Source organism: Oncorhynchus masou, chromosome 29, assembly GCF_036934945.1.
Source record: "Oncorhynchus masou masou isolate Uvic2021 chromosome 29, UVic_Omas_1.1, whole genome shotgun sequence".
In the NCBI taxonomy this organism is placed as follows: domain Eukaryota; kingdom Metazoa; phylum Chordata; class Actinopteri; order Salmoniformes; family Salmonidae; genus Oncorhynchus; species Oncorhynchus masou.
In genome coordinates this window covers 76310866-76330496 of record NC_088240.1, presented here as the reverse complement: position 1 = coordinate 76330496, position 19631 = coordinate 76310866, and the positions used below count along the sequence as shown (strand labels likewise).

Sequence of the window (19631 nt, the reverse complement as noted above, 5' to 3'; positions counted from 1 at the left end):
ACCACCAAAGTCCAACTGACAGAGTTTAGGAAACAATGACGGGAGGGAGAGAAATAAGAAAAATAGATGATGGAAGTGTGTAAGAACAGCAGAGACAGAAAAGAGACAATGAGAAAGAAAGAGAGCGAGTCTGTGTGTGTGTGTAGCCTACTGTCATGACGTTGCCCTGTTGGTGAGGTTTATGACCCCCATAAATACCTTCCCCCTTTTCTCTCTCTACTAAACAGAATGGACACTTGGAAAGCCCTTTGTAACTTTTTGGTGACTGGGGGGCAGTATTGAGTAGCTTGGATAAATAAGGTGCCCAGAGTAAACTTCCTGCTACTCAGCCATAAAAGCTAGAATGTGCATATACAGTGGGGCAAAAAAAGTATTTAGTCAGCCACCAATTGTGCAAGTTCTCCCACTTAAAAAGATGAGGTCTGTAACACTTCAACTATGACAGACAAAATGAGAAGAAAAGAAATCCTGAAAATCACATTGCAGGATTTTTAATGAATTTATTTGCAAATTATTAGGACATAATTAGTCATCAATGTATGATCCATCCTGTGTATATGGAATTCTGTGTGATTTTTAGTAAATAAATAATTAAACTACATTTTGTAATTGCTGATTCAATTTTTTAGACAGGGTTCGTGAAGATAACAAATCATTTTACGATGTTCAGATGTGACTGAATAAGGTTACGTTTAATAATTCACTGCTATTGCTATAAAAGATTACCACATCTTTAAGAGTTTACAACAGCTCTATAAACATTCTTCTGTGGTGCCCCGACTTCCTAGTTAATTACGTTTCTATGATTAGTTTAATCAGGTAATATTAATGACAGAAAATTGATTTGATACAATAGCATGTGAAATATCAGTTAATCCATAGTGAAGACACAACACTACCTTTGTGCAGTACTGCGTTAGCAGGCTTGTTCCCTGACATGGACTCCTTGCTGAGGTGTTGGTGGGACTCAGCCAGACACTCCACCTCACTGAAGCGGGTGTTGAGGGCCATGGAGGGGTGGGCCGGGTCCTCAGACATGTTCAGGTAGGCTGCCCTGCGAAGCTGCTCCTCAATCACCAACGCCTGCTCCAACAACTAGAGTCCGAGGGGGGTACAGAGATGAGAGGGATATGAGGAGGAGAGAGGCAAAGAGAGAGAAGGAAGGGATATGACAGGAGGAGAGAGGGGAGAGGTAAACAGAGTAATTAACAGAAAGAAAGAAACAGTGCGAGAGAGGGTGGCTCAACAGAACACAGAGAGAGTGTGTTCCAATAGACAGAAGCAGCCAGAAACATCCCGCCAGCTCAGCGCACCTTAAACCTTCTGGCCAAGAACTTGTTCTTAATCTCCAGGAAGTTTCCTCGGCTCATCTCCCCCTTGAAGGGCTCGTTGAGGATAGCATACTTCACGTCGCTCTGCACGTCCTGCCAGCGAGCGTAACCGTGTCTGAGAGGCGCCACGGTCAAAGGTCATGACATCATAATGATTCACAGTCCTCCCACCAAACCTCTGACATCCTGCTGAGTAGTGCTGTGGTCTCCAACCCTGGTCCTATCGGTTTTAGTTCCAGCCCTGCACTAACATACCTGATCCAACTAATAACCTACTCCTCCACACTTTGATTAGCAGAGTGAGGTTGGTACAGAGTGAGGTTGGTACAGAGTGACCTTGGTACAGAGAGACGTTGGTACAGAGAGACGTTGGTACAGAGAGACGTTGGTACAGAGTGACGTTGGTACAGAGTGACCTTGGTACAGAGTGACCTTGGTACAGAGAGACCTTGGTACAGAGTGACCTTGGTACAGAGTGACCTTGGTACAGAGTGACCTTGGTACAGAGTGACCTTGGTACAGAGTGACCTTGGTACAGAGTGACCTTGGTACAGAGAGACCTTGGTACAGAGAGACCTTGGTACAGAGAGACCTTGGTACAGAGAGACCTTGGTACAGAGAGACCTTGGTACAGAGAGACCTTGGTACAGAGACACCTTGGTACAGAGACACCTTGGTACAGAGACACCTTGGTACAGAGTGACGTTGGTGCAGAGTGACGTTGGTGCAGAGTGACGTTGGTGCAGAGTGACGTTGGTACAGAGTGACGTTGGTACAGAGTGACGTTGGTACAGAGTGAAAGGATACTGTATGATGCCGGCCAGCAGCCAGTAGTCATGGCGACGATGCCAGATCTCAAATGTCTTCTTGGTGACGGTCGCCGCCCTCTCCTCGTTCTGCCACAGAGAGTGGAGCTCTGGAGAGAGAGATGTTAAGAGAGACTGAAAATGAACAAATGACAGTTTGCATCCCCCTGCCCCCAATGGTTACTAGATAAGGTTAGGGAGTTGGGGAGGGATCGCTGATCCTAGATCTGTGTGTGTACCTGTAAATCCTCCATCTGCGATGTTGAACATGAACCTCTGCTTGGTAGCCTTCTTCTTCTCCTCACTCACATTCACCGCCATCGCTGCTGCTGCCACTCCTTCTTTACTGTTCTCTCCATTCTGCAGCTTGCCAGACTCCTCGCTCTTCAAACCATCTTTCTCCTCTTTTTGCTCTGAAGGGAGGAAGAATACTGGGTTAGCACCATATGTTTGTTCGTGTGTGTGTGCATAAATGAGTGTAAGGAACAGAAGAACCTACCTTTCTTGTCCTCTGCAAGAGGACTGGTGTCCATCTTCTCCTCTTTGCTCTCCTCCACTATAACAGAGAGAACACAGGTCAGGGGTCACAACCACAGGAGACATGACCTTAATACAATATCTGTGTCACGCTGACTTTCCCGACTGACCTTTTGGCTTGGCCTCCTGTGACACTGCTGTGGCCTCTGACCCTTCACCTTTGACCTCAGTGGGGGAATCGTTCTCCTTGTCTGCCGTCTCCTTTTGGGTTTCCTTGGTTTCCTTCTCTTCAGTCTCTTTATCCTCCTTCTCTTCTGTGTCTTTGTTCTTTTCTTTGTCGTTCTCTGTGGTGGAGGACTCTCCCTCTGCCTCTTTCCTTTCAGATCGTTTTTCCATCTCGTCTGGGATTTCAATAATCTGTGAGGAGGAAAAAGGGGTCAGGATTGGGGTAGTGATGGGATGACATCGCAATCTAGGCGGAGGGTGCAGTATAATGTAATAAATAATGTTCACCTCTGGGTCTTCTGTCTTGCTGTGCACCCTGCAGTCCTTTTCTGCCTCTCCCTCCTTATTTACCTCTGTCTCCTTGCCAGTGTCTTCAGACTTAGTGAGGTCCTCTGTTAGCGACAAAGGGAGCGTGAGAATGATTGAGTATGTTTTCATCTTACTGTGTTTGTGTGTACCTGGGGCGGGGATGTTGGGCTGTGTGTGTGTGTGTGTGTGTGTACCTGGGGCGGGGATGTTGGGCTGTGTGTGTGTACCTGGGGCGGGGATGTTGGGCTGTGTGTGTGTGTGTGTGTGTGTACCTGGGGCGGGGATGTTGGGCTGTGTGTGTGTACCTGGGGCGGGGATGTTGGGCTGTGTGTGTGTGTGTGTGTGTACCTGGGGCGGGGATGTTGGGCTGTGTGTGTGTACCTGGGGCGGGGATGTTGGGCTGTGTGTGTGTGTGTGTGTGTGTGTACCTGGGGTGGGGATGTTGGGCTGTGTGTGTGTACCTGGGGCGGGGATGTTGGGCTGTGTGTGTTTGTGTACCTGGGGCGGGGGTGTTGGGCTGTGTGTGTGTGTGTGTGTGTGTACCTGGGGCAGGGGTGTTGGGCTGTGTGTGTGTGTGTGTGTGTGTGTGTGTGTGTGTGTGTGTGTGTGTGTGTGTGTGTGTGTGTGTGTGTGTGTGTGTGTGTGTGTGTGTGTGTGTGTGTGTGTGTGTGTACCTGGGTCAGGGGTGTTGGGCTGTGTGTGTGTGTGTACCTGGGGCGGGGATGTTGGGCTGTGTGTGTGTGTGTGTGTGTGTGTGTACCTGGGGCAGGGGTGTTGGGCTGTGTGTGTGTGTACCTGGGGCAGGGGTGTTGGGCTGCGTGTGTGTGTGTGTGTGTGTGTGTGTGTGTGTGTGTGTGTGTGTGTGTGTGTGTGTGTGTGTGTGTGTGTGTGTACCTGGGGCAGGGGTGTTGGGCTGTGTGTGTGTGTGTGTGTGTGTGTACCTGGGGCGGGGATGTTGGGCTGTGTGTGTGTGTGTGTGTGTGTGTGTGTGTGTGTGTGTGTGTGTACCTGGGGCGGGGGTGTTGGGATGTGTGTGTGTGTGTGTGTGTGTGTGTACCTGGGGCGGGGGTGTTGGGCTGTGTGTCAGCGGGGGTTCCAGTAGAAGGTGTTTTGACATCCTCTCCAGCAGCGATGGCTGCCAGCCTCCTGTTCTCCTCTAGCTCCATCATCCAGGGCATGGACCACTGGCCGTTCACATGCTCAAACTCCTGCACCTGGACATCAATACATTCACCAATTAGATGAAAACAAAACAACAAATGATCAACTGATAACACCAATGACTGATCAGAAAAAATACCAAATGTTGTAAACAAACAACATTGCTTACTTTCTTCCTGATCAATGACATCACGCCGATGCGAGTAAGGACGTGTTGTCGTGACAACCCCTCCCGTGGAACCCCGTCAGCGAAGGTCTCCGCTCCGTCAGCCCCCGGCTCACAGAGATGACGCATGAAGAGAGAGACATACGCCCTGAGAGGGAGAGAGAATACTGTTATAAGGACCCCTGGGAACACACACACATAAAGACTGCACACACACGCACAAATAGATAGACCATAGACATTAACACACAGACTCACTTGAACTCTTTCTCAGACTTCCCCCTGAGGTCTCTGACCAGCCACTGGGTGGTGAAGGCATCCTGAGGAGGCATCCCATAGCGCATCACTGCATTCAGGAATGCCTTCCTCTGGCGCGCATTGAAGCCCAACACCTAAGAGAGAAAGAGAGAGAGAGAGAGGGGGGTGGTTAGAGCAACATACACACTGAAAGAGACAAAAGACAAGTGGTAAAGAGAGAGAGGAAAATGTGCAGGCAGAAGTAGACATAGTGAAAGAAAAGACTGCTTGTAGAGGAAGATATGAAGAGAACAATGTTGATTTTTATTTTGAGAGTGACAGACGATGAGAGACTGATAGAAGTCGCAGTCTGACCTCAATGTTGCCTCCCACTCTGGCCAACAGGGGGGGCAGCGGTTTGTCCCTTTCATTCCTCAGCCCCTTGCGGCTTGGCCTGCGGGAGTTGGCTGGTTGGAGGGAGAAACACAGGTCATGTCATGTTAGTCTCACACACACACACACACTACACTCACACACAGAAAATACACACACAATTCATCCTGCAATAGAGTTGGGGTAAACTCCATACATCACTATATGAGATTTTGATTGAATGACCCCTCAAAACAGCATGGAATTGTGTGCTATTCTACCCCTCTACCGGATGTTGTTTTCGCAAGCCTTTGCAATTTTTACAACCAATTGCAGATAAAAGTTGCAGACAGACCTATTTGAAATAGTGTACCATAGAATATGACATGATAAGAGATTCAAAAAGACATTAATTGATTCATTGTTGCTGCATCATCAGTGAACTTGCTGAAAAAAACTCAGCGCAAGGAGGAAACTGTGTGTATCATTAGTTCACACCTCAGAAAACAGTCTCAAGGAGGAAACTGTGTGTATCATTAGTTCACACCTCAGAAAACAGTCTCAAGGAGGAAACTGTGTGTATCATTAGTTCACACCTCAGAAAACAGTCTCAAGGAGGAAACTGTGTGTATCATTAGTTCACACCTCAGAAAACAGTCTCAAGGAGGAAACTGTGTGTATCATTAGTTCACACCTCAGAAAACAGTCTCAAGGAGGAAACTGTGTGTATCATTAGTTCACACCTCAGAAAACAGTCTCAAGGAGGAAACTGTGTGTATCATTAGTTCACACCTCAGAAAACAGTCTCAAGGAGGAAACTGTGTGTATCATTAGTTCACACCTCAGAAAACAGTCTCAAGGAGGAAACTGTGTGTATCATTAGTTCACACCTCAGAAAACAGTCTCAAGGAGGAAACTGTGTGTATCATTAGTTCACACCTCAGAAAACAGTCTCAAGGAGGAAACTGTGTGTATCATTAGTTCACACCTCAGAAAACAGTCTCAAGGAGGAAACTGTGTGTATCATTAGTTCACACCTCAGAAAACAGTCTCAAACAGTTGCAAACGGTAAACGGTTTTGCTAACTAATAGCTAACTTTAACTATTTGCAAATCGTTACAACACAGTATGTAGCCATACTATTACATTTCAAATGTCTCTATTCCTTCAGCTCTTTTGTGAGTGTAATGTTTACTGTCCATTTTTTTATTGTTTATTTCACTTTTGTTTATTTTCTATTTCACTTTCTTTGGCAATGTAAATATATGTTTCCCATACCAATAAAGCCCTTTGAATTGAATTAGTAGCTATCATATTCACAGACGATGCTGCTACTCCTCGATATATCTGATCTTGAAAGAGCACTCACTCACTGACTGTCGCAATCGAAGCGGTCGGATGATCGAAAGAAACACCTCAATATTGAAAAACGTAACCGCGAGTAGCTACTGTATCTGTCGCGCTGTAATAAAATCCGCTCTGAATGTTCTGTGATGCGAACGTCAACTGAGGCAAGTGGACATCTCCCGATTCATCTTCTGTCAATGTGTTTACCGTTTAGCATGGAAATATTTACAATTATGACAGGATTTAGAGTCGCTCACTCAGGGTGAAATCTGCAGTCATTACTATTTCATTTACCACGGCGGCGTAATCGGTAACTCATCTGACGTTCAATCAATAGATCAATGGTTTGAACCCAGACCACAGCATGTCACATTTCTGACTAACATCGTATTAATTATTGTTTTGCCACCAAAACACTTCTTTATATAGAATATATATTTTATTTCTTACATAATACATACACACAAATGTCCTGGATTTTTGTGTGAATTTAATCAATGAAAATGTTTTTCCAACAATGTAAAGGAAAAGGTATTCTACACCAGCATTTTAACCTGCAACCCTTCCATTTCAAAACACTTGTAGTTTAACCAAATGTCATGTTGACCACATTCATATATTATCTTAACAATGATTGGATATCCATAAACTCAAAGAATAGACGTCATCATAGGTGCTTTCAACAGTTTCTTCTAATTCTATGTATGAGCACCACACTATAAACCTCAAAATAAGAATTTGAACAGATCCTGAAAAAGAACATGGATGATTCACTGTACAGAATTGATATATTCTGACCATGTTGCTGCCCTCTCTTACAAGTCGATGCAGGAGTTAGTCTGTTTCTGTATAATCTGTAGGGGCCGTTTGAAAGACGTTAGCATGGGACACAGCTTCGTAACACTCCTGGTAGAACTGACCTTAACCACAGATCTATAATCAGATTATTCTATCCCCGATCCTAAATGAACCATTAGGGGGATGAACAAATATCTAACCCTGTATCAGTAGTTAGGGCTTACCGCCCTTTCTAACTGCCGTTGGCCATTAAGTATTGGGTTTGTGCTTCTGCTTACTTACACTTGATGTGTGGAATAGTTTCATATTATTATCGTTTAATTGGCATCTGTTACAACTGGCTGACAGAATCAGTTGCTCCCTCTCGCGCTCATTCTCACACACAAATGCACACACTTTCACTTTCTGTCGTTTGCAGGAAAACACACAAGCAAACACTAATTTGAACTGGCACATACAGAGATTCATTTATTTGCACATACACAGACTCATACAGTACATTCGGAAAGTATTCAGACCCCTTCACTCTTTCAATATTTAGTTACATTTCAGCCTGGTTCTAAAACAGATTCGTTTTTCCCCCCTCATCAATGTACACACAATATTCCATAGCAAAAACAGGTTTGGAGAAATTCTTGCAAATGTATTAAAAAAAAATTTTTTTTAATGGAAATATCACATTTACTTAAGTATTCAACCCTTTACTCAGTACTTTGTTGAAGCCTCTTTGGCAGTGATTACAGCCTTGAGTCTTCTTGGGTATGACGCTACAAGCTTGGTACACCTGTATTTGGAGCATTTCTCTCATTCTTCTCTTTGAAAATGTTTATTTGATATATTTCACCTTTATTTAACCAGGTAGACTAGTTGAGAACAAGTTCTCATTTGCAACTGCGACCTGGCCAAGATAAAGCAAAGCAGTGTGACACAGACAACAACAGAGTTACACATGGAGTAAACAATAAACAAGCCAATAACACAATAAACAAGTCATAAACAAGTCACGCTCCCCATCCAACCTGACAGAGCTTGAGAGGATCTGCAGAGAAGAATGGGGAGTTTCTCCCCTCATACAGGTGTGACAAGGTTGTAGCGTCATACCCAAGAAGACTCAAGGCTGTAATCACTGCCAAAGGGGCTTCAACAAAGTACTGAGTAAAGGGTTGAATATTTATGTAAATGTTTTTTTATTTTTTTAATCAATGTGCAAAAATGTCTGAAAACCTGTTTTGCTTTGTCATTATGGGGTATTGTGTGTAGATTGATGAAGGACATTTTTTGATTTTAGAATAAGGCTGTAACGTAACAAAATGTGGAAAAAGTGAAGGGGTCTGAATACTTTCCGAATGCCCTGTAACCAATATGAATTCATGACAAAAGTGTTTGTTACCTTCTGATCGCTCATCAAAGTCCTCATCTCCCTCCTCTGAGGCCACAGAGTAATCTGAGTTGTTGTCAGACTGATCCTCCTGCCAATCTGCATATAGAATGGGGAGAGATGGGAGGGGAAGAGACAGGATTAGCCAATCAGAGAGTTTTAGGAAACAGACCGCTCTGTTTTCAGGGGAGAAGGAAGAGAGAGTGAAGAACAGATACAATCACATAGACAGAAACTCACTTCAACCAACTTCACAAGAAAACTAAACTAGTCAATACCAAAGACATTAACAAGGTTGGGGTCACTTTCTTGTCAATGGGCAAACATGAATTGTTGAACATGAATTGAATTTCAATTCTCTTCCTGAATTGGAATTGACCCTAATCTTGTTAGAGACAGACAGGAGAGAGTACTGAGACAGTAACAAGGAAACATCATGCCCATGCTTAATCCTAGAATACTACTAGAAACACCAAAAAAAACACAGAGGACAGAGATGGGACATGGACAAATATTTAGTACAAACACAAACACACTCACATGCTCCAACATAACATGAAAGATACACACACCCTACCTACCACAGACATAAACACACCTCCACATACACACACACACAGAGTAGTTTAAAAAAAGGTTGCATTGTGCAGCGCTGTTCTGTACCCCGTCTACTACCTCGTTCCTCCTGAGAGCCGTCGTTGTAGTTGACAGGCTTGCGGGTCCTCTTGCCCTTTCCCAGGTTACGGGCCAGGTCCTCCTGCTGCTGCTCATAGTGGTGTCTCAGCAGTTTCTCCCAGTAGTCTGGGTCTACTGACTCCTCCTGTTTAATCACCTCACGCTGCACCTCCTCCTCCTGGACACACACACACAGGTTAGCAATGATGGAAGAACTCCTATACTAACACACAAACAGGTTAGCAATGATGGAAGAACTCATAAACGAACTAACACACACAGGTTAGCAATGATAGAAGAACCCGTATACTAACGAACACACACACACACAGGTTAGCAATGATAGAAGAACCCGTATACTAACTAACACACACAGGTTAGCAATGATAGAAGAACCCGTATACTAACGAACACACACACACACACACACAGGTTAGCAATGATAGGAGAACCCGTATACTAACTAACACACACAGGTTAGCAATGACGGAAGAACTCGTATAATAACTAACACAAACAGGTTAGCAATGATGGAAGAACTCGTATACTAACTAACACACAGGTTAGCAATGATAGAAGAACCCGTATACTAACTAACACACACAGGTTAGCAATAATGGAAGAACTCGTATACTAACACGCACAGGTTAGCAATAATGGAAGAACTCATACACAAACACACACAGGTTAGCAATGATGGAAGAATCCGTATACTAACTAACACACACAGGTTAGCAATGATAGAAGAACCCGTATACTAACTAACACACAGGTTAGCAATGATAGAAGAACCCGTATACTAACTAACACACACACAGGTTAGCAATGATGGAAGAACTCGTATACTAACTAACACACAGGTTAGCAATGATAGAAGAACCCGTACAATAACTAACACACACAGGTTAGCAATGATGGAAGAACTCGTATACTAACACACACAAAGGTTAGCAATGATGGAAGAACTTGTATACTAACACGCACATAGCTTAGCAATAATGGAGGAACTCATACACTAACACACACAGGTTAGCAATGATGGAAGAACTCGTATACTAACTAACACACAGGTTAGCAATGATAGAAGAACCCGTATACTAACTAACACACACACAGGTTAGCAATGATGGAAGAACTCGTATACTAAGGAACACACACAGGTTAGCAATGATGGAAGAACTCGTATACTAACTAACACACAGGTTAGCAATGATAGAAGAACCCGTATACTACCTAACACACACACAGGTTAGCAATGATGGAAGAACTCATAAACGAACTAACACACAGGTTAGCAATGATAGAAGAACCCGTATACTAACGAACACACACACACACACACACACAGGTTAGCAATGATAGGAGAACCCATATACTAACTAACACACACAGGTTAGCAATGATGGAAGAACACAAAAACGAACTAACACACACACACACACACACACACAGGTTAGCAATGATAGGAGAACCCGTATACTACCTAACACACACACACAGGTTAGCAATGATGGAAGAACTCATAAACGAACTAACACACAGGTTAGCAATGATAGAAGAACCCGTATACTAACGAACACACACACACACACACACAGGTTAGCAATGATAGGAGAACCCATATACTAACTAACACACACAGGTTAGCAATGATGGAAGAACTCGTATAATAACTAACACAAACAGGTTAGCAATGATGGAAGAACTCGTATAATAACTAACACAAACAGGTTAGCAATGATGGAAGAACTCGTATACAACCTAACACACACACACACACACACAGGTTAGCAATGATGGAAGAACTCGTATACTAACTAACACACAGGTTAGCAATGATAGAAGAACCCGTATACTAACTAACACACACACAGGTTAGCAATGATGGAAGAACTCGTATACTAAGGAACACACACAGGTTAGCAATGATGGAAGAACTCGTATACTAACTAACACACAGGTTAGCAATGATAGAAGAACCCGTATACTAACTAACACACACACAGGTTAGCAATGATGGAAGAACTCGTATACTAAGGAACACACACAGGTTAGCAATGATGGAAGAACTCGTATACTAACTAACACACAGGTTAGCAATGATAGAAGAACCCGTATACTACCTAACACACACACAGGTTAGCAATGATGGAAGAACACATAAACGAACTAACACACAGGTTAGCAATGATAGAAGAACTCATAAACGAACTAACACACACAGGTTAGCAATGATAGAAGAGCCCGAATACTACCTAACACACACACAGGTTAGCAATGATGGAAGAACACATAAACGAACTAACACACAGGTTAGCAATAATGGAAGAACTCGTATACTAACACGCACAGGTTAGCAATAATGGAAGAACTCATACACTAACACACACAGGTTAGCAATGACGGAAGAACTCGTATAATAACTAACACAAACAGGTTAGCAATGATGGAAGAACTCGTATACTAACTAACACACAGGTTAGCAATGATAGAAGAACCCGTATACTAACTAACACACACAGGTTAGCAATAATGGAAGAACTCGTATACTAACACGCACAGGTTAGCAATAATGGAAGAACTCATACACAAACACACACAGGTTAGCAATGATGGAAGAATCCGTATACTAACTAACACACACAGGTTAGCAATGATAGAAGAACCCGTATACTAACTAACACACAGGTTAGCAATGATAGAAGAACCCGTATACTAACTAACACACACACAGGTTAGCAATGATGGAAGAACTCGTATACTAACTAACACACAGGTTAGCAATGATAGAAGAACCCGTACAATAACTAACACACACAGGTTAGCAATGATGGAAGAACTCGTATACTAACACACACAAAGGTTAGCAATGATGGAAGAACTTGTATACTAACACGCACATAGCTTAGCAATAATGGAGGAACTCATACACTAACACACACAGGTTAGCAATGATGGAAGAACTCGTATACTAACTAACACACAGGTTAGCAATGATAGAAGAACCCGTATACTACCTAACACACACACAGGTTAGCAATGATGGAAGAACTCATAAACGAACTAACACACAGGTTAGCAATGATAGAAGAACCCGTATACTAACGAACACACACACACACACACACACAGGTTAGCAATGATAGGAGAACCCATATACTAACTAACACACACAGGTTAGCAATGATGGAAGAACACAAAAACGAACTAACACACACACACACACACACACACAGGTTAGCAATGATAGGAGAACCCGTATACTACCTAACACACACACACAGGTTAGCAATGATGGAAGAACTCATAAACGAACTAACACACAGGTTAGCAATGATAGAAGAACCCGTATACTAACGAACACACACACACACACACACAGGTTAGCAATGATAGGAGAACCCATATACTAACTAACACACACAGGTTAGCAATGATGGAAGAACTCGTATAATAACTAACACAAACAGGTTAGCAATGATGGAAGAACTCGTATAATAACTAACACAAACAGGTTAGCAATGATGGAAGAACTCGTATACAACCTAACACACACACACACACACACAGGTTAGCAATGATGGAAGAACTCGTATACTAACTAACACACAGGTTAGCAATGATAGAAGAACCCGTATACTAACTAACACACACACAGGTTAGCAATGATGGAAGAACTCGTATACTAAGGAACACACACAGGTTAGCAATGATGGAAGAACTCGTATACTAACTAACACACAGGTTAGCAATGATAGAAGAACCCGTATACTAACTAACACACACACAGGTTAGCAATGATGGAAGAACTCGTATACTAAGGAACACACACAGGTTAGCAATGATGGAAGAACTCGTATACTAACTAACACACAGGTTAGCAATGATAGAAGAACCCGTATACTACCTAACACACACACAGGTTAGCAATGATGGAAGAACACATAAACGAACTAACACACAGGTTAGCAATGATAGAAGAACTCATAAACGAACTAACACACACAGGTTAGCAATGATAGAAGAGCCCGAATACTACCTAACACACACACAGGTTAGCAATGATGGAAGAACACATAAACGAACTAACACACAGGTTAGCAATAATGGAAGAACTCGTATACTAACACGCACAGGTTAGCAATAATGGAAGAACTCATACACTAACACACACAGGTTAGCAATGATGGAAGAACCCGTATACTAACTAACACACACAGGTTAGCAATGATAGAAGAACCCGTATACTAACTAACACACAGGTTAGCAATGATAGAAGAACCCGTATACTAACTAACACACACAAAGGTTAGCAATGATGGAAGAACTCGTATACTAACTAACACACAGGTTAGCAATGATAGAAGAACCCGTATACTAACTAACACACACACAGGTTAGCAATGATGGAAGAACTCGTATACTAACGAACACACAGGTTAGCAATGATAGAAGAACCCCTATACTAACGAACACACACACACAGTTTAGCAATGATAGGAGAACCCGTATACTAACTAACACACACAGGTTAGCAATGATAGAAGAACCCGTATACTACCTAACACACACACACACAGGTTAGCAATGATGGAAGAACCCGTATACTAACTAACACACAGGTTAGCAATGATAGAAGAACCCGTATACTAACTAACACACAGGTTAGCAATGATAGAAGAACCCGTATACTAACTAACACACAGGTTAGCAATGATGGAAGAACTCATAAACGAACTAACACACAGGTTAGCAATGATAGAAGAACCCGTATACTAACGAACACACACACACACAGGTTAGCAATGATAGGAGAACCCGTATACTAACTAACACACACAGGTTAGCAATGATGGAAGAACTCGTATAATAACTAACACAAACAGGTTAGCATTGATGGAAGAACTCGTACAATAACTAACACAAACAGGTTAGCAATGATGGAAGAACTCGTATACAACCTAACACACACACACACACACACACACACACAGGTTAGCAATGATGGAAGAACTCGTATACTAACACACACAAAGGTTAGCAATGATGGAAGAACTTGTATACTAACACGCACACAGCTTAGCAATAATGGAGGAACTCATACACTAACACACACAGGTTAGCAATGATGGAAGAACTCGTATACTAACTAACACACAGGTTAGCAATGATAGAAGAACCCGTATACTAACTAACACACACACAGGTTTGCAATGATGGAAGAACTCGTATACTAAGGAACACACACAGGTTAGCAATGATGGAAGAACTCGTATACTAACTAACACACAGGTTAGCAATGATAGAAGAACCCGTATACTACCTAACACACACACACAGGTTAGCAATGATGGAAGAACTCATAAACGAACTAACACACAGGTTAGCAATGATAGAAGAACTCATAAACGAACTAACACACACAGGTTAGCAATGATAGAAGAACCCGAATACTACCTAACACACACACAGGTTAGCAATGATGGAAGAACACAAAAACGAACTAACACACACACACACACACACAGGTTAGCAATGATAGGAGAACCCGTATACTACCTAACACACACACACAGGTTAGCAATGATGGAAGAACTCATAAACGAACTAACACACAGGTTAGCAATGATAGAAGAACCCGTATACTAACGAACACACACACACACACACACAGGTTAGCAATGATAGGAGAACCCATATACTAACTAACACACACAGGTTAGCAATGATGGAAGAACTCGTATAATAACTAACACAAACAGGTTAGCAATGATGGAAGAACTCGTATAATAACTAACACAAACAGGTTAGCAATGATGGAAGAACTCGTATACAACCTAACACACACACACACACACACAGGTTAGCAATGATGGAAGAACTCGTATACTAACTAACACACAGGTTAGCAATGATAGAAGAACCCGTATACTAACTAACACACACACAGGTTAGCAATGATGGAAGAACTCGTATACTAAGGAACACACACAGGTTAGCAATGATGGAAGAACTCGTATACTAACTAACACACAGGTTAGCAATGATAGAAGAACCCGTATACTAACTAACACACACACAGGTTAGCAATGATGGAAGAACTCGTATACTAAGGAACACACACAGGTTAGCAATGATGGAAGAACTCGTATACTAACTAACACACAGGTTAGCAATGATAGAAGAACCCGTATACTACCTAACACACACACAGGTTAGCAATGATGGAAGAACTCATAAACGAACTAACACACAGGTTAGCAATGATAGAAGAACTCATAAACGAACTAACACACACAGGTTAGCAATGATAGAAGAACCCGAATACTACCTAACACACACACAGGTTAGCAATGATGGAAGAACACATAAACGAACTAACACACAGGTTAGCAATGATGGAAGAACACAAAAACGAACTAACACACACACACACACACACACACACACACACACACACACACACACACACACACACACACACACACACACACACACACACACACACAGGTTAGCAATGATAGGAGAACCCGTATACTACCTAACACACACACACAGGTTAGCAATGATGGAAGAACTCATAAACGAACTAACACACAGGTTAGCAATGATAGAAGAACCCGTATACTAACGAACACACACACACACAGGTTAGCAATGATAGGAGAACCCATATACTAACTAACACACACAGGTTAGCAATGATGGAAGAACTCGTATAATAACTAACACAAACAGGTTAGCAATGATGGAAGAACTCGTATAATAACTAACACAAACAGGTTAGCAATGATGGAAGAACTCGTATACAACCTAACACACACACACACACACACACAGGTTAGCAATGATGGAAGAACTCGTATAATAACTAACACAAACAGGTTAGCAATGATGGAAGAACTCATATACAACCTAACACACACACACACACACACACACACACACACACACACACACACACACACACACACACACAGGTTAGCAATGATGGAAGAACTCGTATACTAACACACACACAGGTTAGCAATGATGGAAGAACTCGTATACTAACACACACACAGGTTAGTAATAATGGAAGAACTCGTATACTAACACACACACAGCTTAGCAATAATGGAAGAACTCATACACTAACACACACAGGTTAGCAATGATGGAAGAACTTGTATACTAACACACACACAGGTTAGCAATGATGGAAGAACTTGTATACTAACACACACACAGGTTAGCAATGATGGAAGAACTTGTATACTAACTAACACACACAGGTTAGCAATGATAGAAGAACTCATATACTAACTAACACACACAGGTTAGCAATGATGAAGAACTGGTGTACTAACGCACACACAGATACGCAATGACAGAAGAACTCGTATACTAACGCACACACACACACACACACACACACACACGTGAGCAATGATGGAATAACACTTATACAAATAAACACACACATACACAGGTTAGCAATGTTGGAAGAACTTGCATACAAACACATACAAGTGTAATAACACAGACTCAGAATTATGGGTCATCTCTCCTGTTCATCACCTTCCACAGTATCTCTCTCACACACACACCTCCTCCTCCTCGTCCTTGACGACGTATTGGGCCACTTTGAAGGAGCTGAGGTACTCGTTCATGCTCTGGATCTCTGTGTCCTCAGTGGACTCTGACTCCTGGTTCCTGTCCAGCAGTCTGTCTATGGCCTTGTCATCATAATGGATGACCTGGCTGTCATCCTCCTTGTTGTCCCCTGAGACAGAAAGGGACAAGGGAAGAGAGTGGCATACAATGAAAGACCTGGCTGTCATCCTCCTTGTTGTCCCCTGAGATGGAAAGGGACAAGGAAAGAGAGTGGCATACAATGAAAGACCTGGCTGTCATCCTCCTTGTTGTCCCCTGAGACAGAAAGGGACAAGGAAAGAGAGTGGCATACAATGAAAGACCTGGCTGTCATCCTCCTTGTTGTCCCCTGAGACAGAAAGGGACAAGGAAAGAGAGTGACATACAATGAAATACCTGGCTGTCATCCTCCTTGTTGTCCCCTGAGACAGAAAGGGACAAGGAAAGAGAGTGACATACAATGAAAGACCTGGCTGTCATCCTCCTTGTTGTCCCCTGAGACAGAAAGGGACAAGAAAAGAGAGTGACATACAATGAAAGAGTGTGTAAGAAAGACTGGAGAGGCCACACACCTAGTTTCCAGGTTGTTAGTTTGAAGGAAAACCAGCAGGCATTACGGCCCCCGACAATGGGAATGACTACCTGTTTGGAGTGGACTGACCTGGTTATGGTTAGTAGTTAGTGACTCACCCTCTCCCAGCTCGTCCTTGAACAGCTCCTCTGTTCCAAACTTGAGGATGTCATCCAGCTCCTGTTTAGACATGGAACCTGTCTTACTGCCCAGCCCAGGACGCACCACCAGGTGGGTCAACATCATCTTCTTCTTAGCCACCTGGAGGAGAGGATGAGAGGAGAATTAGTGTCTGTATTTTACCTACCACTCTGTATGAGTCTGGTAGGCCTTGGTATACTGGGTTTACCTGAGTGATCCTCTCTTCCACAGACGCCTTGGTAACGAAGCGATAGATCATAACCTTCTTATTCTGACCAATCCTGTGAGCTCTGCTGAATGCCTGAGAGAAATATAGGGGAAGAGATTGGAAGAGGAGAGATGAGCAGGAGGCATGCGTCAAGTGTGTGTGTGTGTGTGTGTGTGTGTGTGTGTGTGTGTGTGTGTGTGTGTGTGTGTGTGTGTGTGTGTGTGTGTGTGTGTGTGTGTGTGTGTGTACCTGGATGTCGTTGTGGGGGTTCCAGTCGGAGTCGTAGATGACGACGGTGTCGGCGGTTGCCAGATTGATGCCCAACCCTCCCGCTCTGGTAGAGAGCAGGAAGGCAAACTGAGGGGCGCCAGGAGCTGAGGAGAGAGAGAGGAGAAGGGAGAGAAAGAGGGAGGGAGGTGACAAAAGACAAATAGAAACTTCCAATTCAGATTTTTTCCCAGTTAAAGTTACTGTTCCAATTGTGCTGTCGTTAGTGTATCCATGAACCCATGTGTGTGTGTCTCACCGTTGAAGCGGTCGATGGCCTCCTGTCTCATGCCCCCCGTTACACCTCCATCAATCCTCTCGTACTTATAACCCTCGTTCTCCAGGAAGTCCTCCAGCAGGTCCAACATCTTAGTCATCTACCAGGAGACAGAGACAGTTAGTGTGTGTGTGTGTGTGTGTGTGGTGTGTGTGTGTGGTGTGTGGTGTGTGGTGTGTGTGTGTGTGGTGTGTGTGTGTGTACCTGAGAGAAGACGAGCACTCTATGTCCTCCCTCCTTGAGTTTAACCATCATCTTTTGCAGCAGAGTCAGTTTCCCAGAAGCCCTTGTGAGGGCACTGCCCTCGTACATTCCGTTTGGAATCTTTGGCGCCTCCTGCAGGAAATCAATCAAACATCAGTCAATTAATTAATTAAAGCTCATCATCAAGCAGACTGCATCCAGATCAAAGCATCTTAACACATTCTGTTTAGTCCATATTAGGTTTAGTTCTGGAAATATAACCAACAAAATCATATACATTCAAGACAACATTTACTCGTATACAAACACACAGACACAGATCGATGCCCTCCTTCAAGCACCGAATCATTGTTATGGCCCATGTCTCAGAGAATGGGTTGAGATCGTACCATTGCGGCTCCGGGAAAGAGGTAGGGGTGGTTGCAACACTTCTTGAGGTCCATGACCACGTTGAGCAGGGACACTTGGTTTCCTCCTCCGCGGGTGTTCAGGGCGTCAAAGTTACGCGTCAAGATGAACTTGTAGTACTTCCTGCATCACACAATTAAATTAATACCAGAAAACAAGAATTAGAAGCCAACATGAGACTTCTGCAACACTACACAACTGATATTCAATCCTCTATTTACTTATTTTCTATACTTCTTCTCTACTCATTAGCATGTGCTAGCACTGATTGTACTGTATTGTTGAGGGAGATAGCAAGTAAGCATTTCGCTGCACCTTTTAGACCTGCTGTAAACTGTGTATGTGGCGAATTTGATTTGATTGCTAGCACCATCCTCCCCACCCTCCCCTCGTCCTCCTCATCACTTACTTCTGCATGGGGCTGAGCTCCACTCGTAGGATGAGCTCTGTCTTGGTGGGCATGTGTTTGAAGACGTCGGCCTTCAGTCTCCTGAGCATGTGTGGTCCCAGCATGTCATGCAACTTCTTGATCTGGTCTTCTTTGGCGATGTCAGCAAATTCTTCCAGGAACCCCTCTAGGTTACTGCAGAGCAGAGAGGGAGAGAAGAGGGGGGGGGGGGGGCTTTTGTTATTGTTTT

General features: G+C 43.3%; 1 protein-coding gene across 2 annotated transcripts in view; it reads right to left on the bottom strand.

The window, feature by feature from the left end:
* LOC135520576 (chromodomain-helicase-DNA-binding protein 4-like) overlaps positions 1-19631 on the bottom strand; it is a 43531-nt gene that overhangs the window by 1303 nt on the left and 22597 nt on the right. Inside the window, exons 20-40 of one of the 2 annotated variants that reach the window (XM_064946223.1) lie at positions 19403-19576; positions 18975-19116; positions 18586-18717; positions 18364-18481; positions 18087-18211; positions 17838-17930; positions 17608-17749; positions 16872-17047; positions 9271-9460; positions 8620-8706; positions 5088-5179; positions 4734-4867; positions 4479-4623; positions 4206-4362; positions 3128-3231; positions 2785-3031; positions 2637-2693; positions 2377-2550; positions 2139-2247; positions 1314-1446; positions 900-1095 (exon numbers count right to left, since the gene is read on the bottom strand). In XM_064946223.1, the coding sequence (XP_064802295.1) occupies positions 900-1095; positions 1314-1446; positions 2139-2247; positions 2377-2550; positions 2637-2693; positions 2785-3031; positions 3128-3231; positions 4206-4362; positions 4479-4623; positions 4734-4867; positions 5088-5179; positions 8620-8706; positions 9271-9460; positions 16872-17047; positions 17608-17749; positions 17838-17930; positions 18087-18211; positions 18364-18481; positions 18586-18717; positions 18975-19116; positions 19403-19576 (2927 nt within the window). The remainder of the gene's footprint in view (positions 1-899; positions 1096-1313; positions 1447-2138; positions 2248-2376; positions 2551-2636; positions 2694-2784; positions 3032-3127; positions 3232-4205; positions 4363-4478; positions 4624-4733; positions 4868-5087; positions 5180-8619; positions 8707-9270; positions 9461-16871; positions 17048-17607; positions 17750-17837; positions 17931-18086; positions 18212-18363; positions 18482-18585; positions 18718-18974; positions 19117-19402; positions 19577-19631) is intronic. The other variant, XM_064946224.1, reaches the window with a different exon arrangement.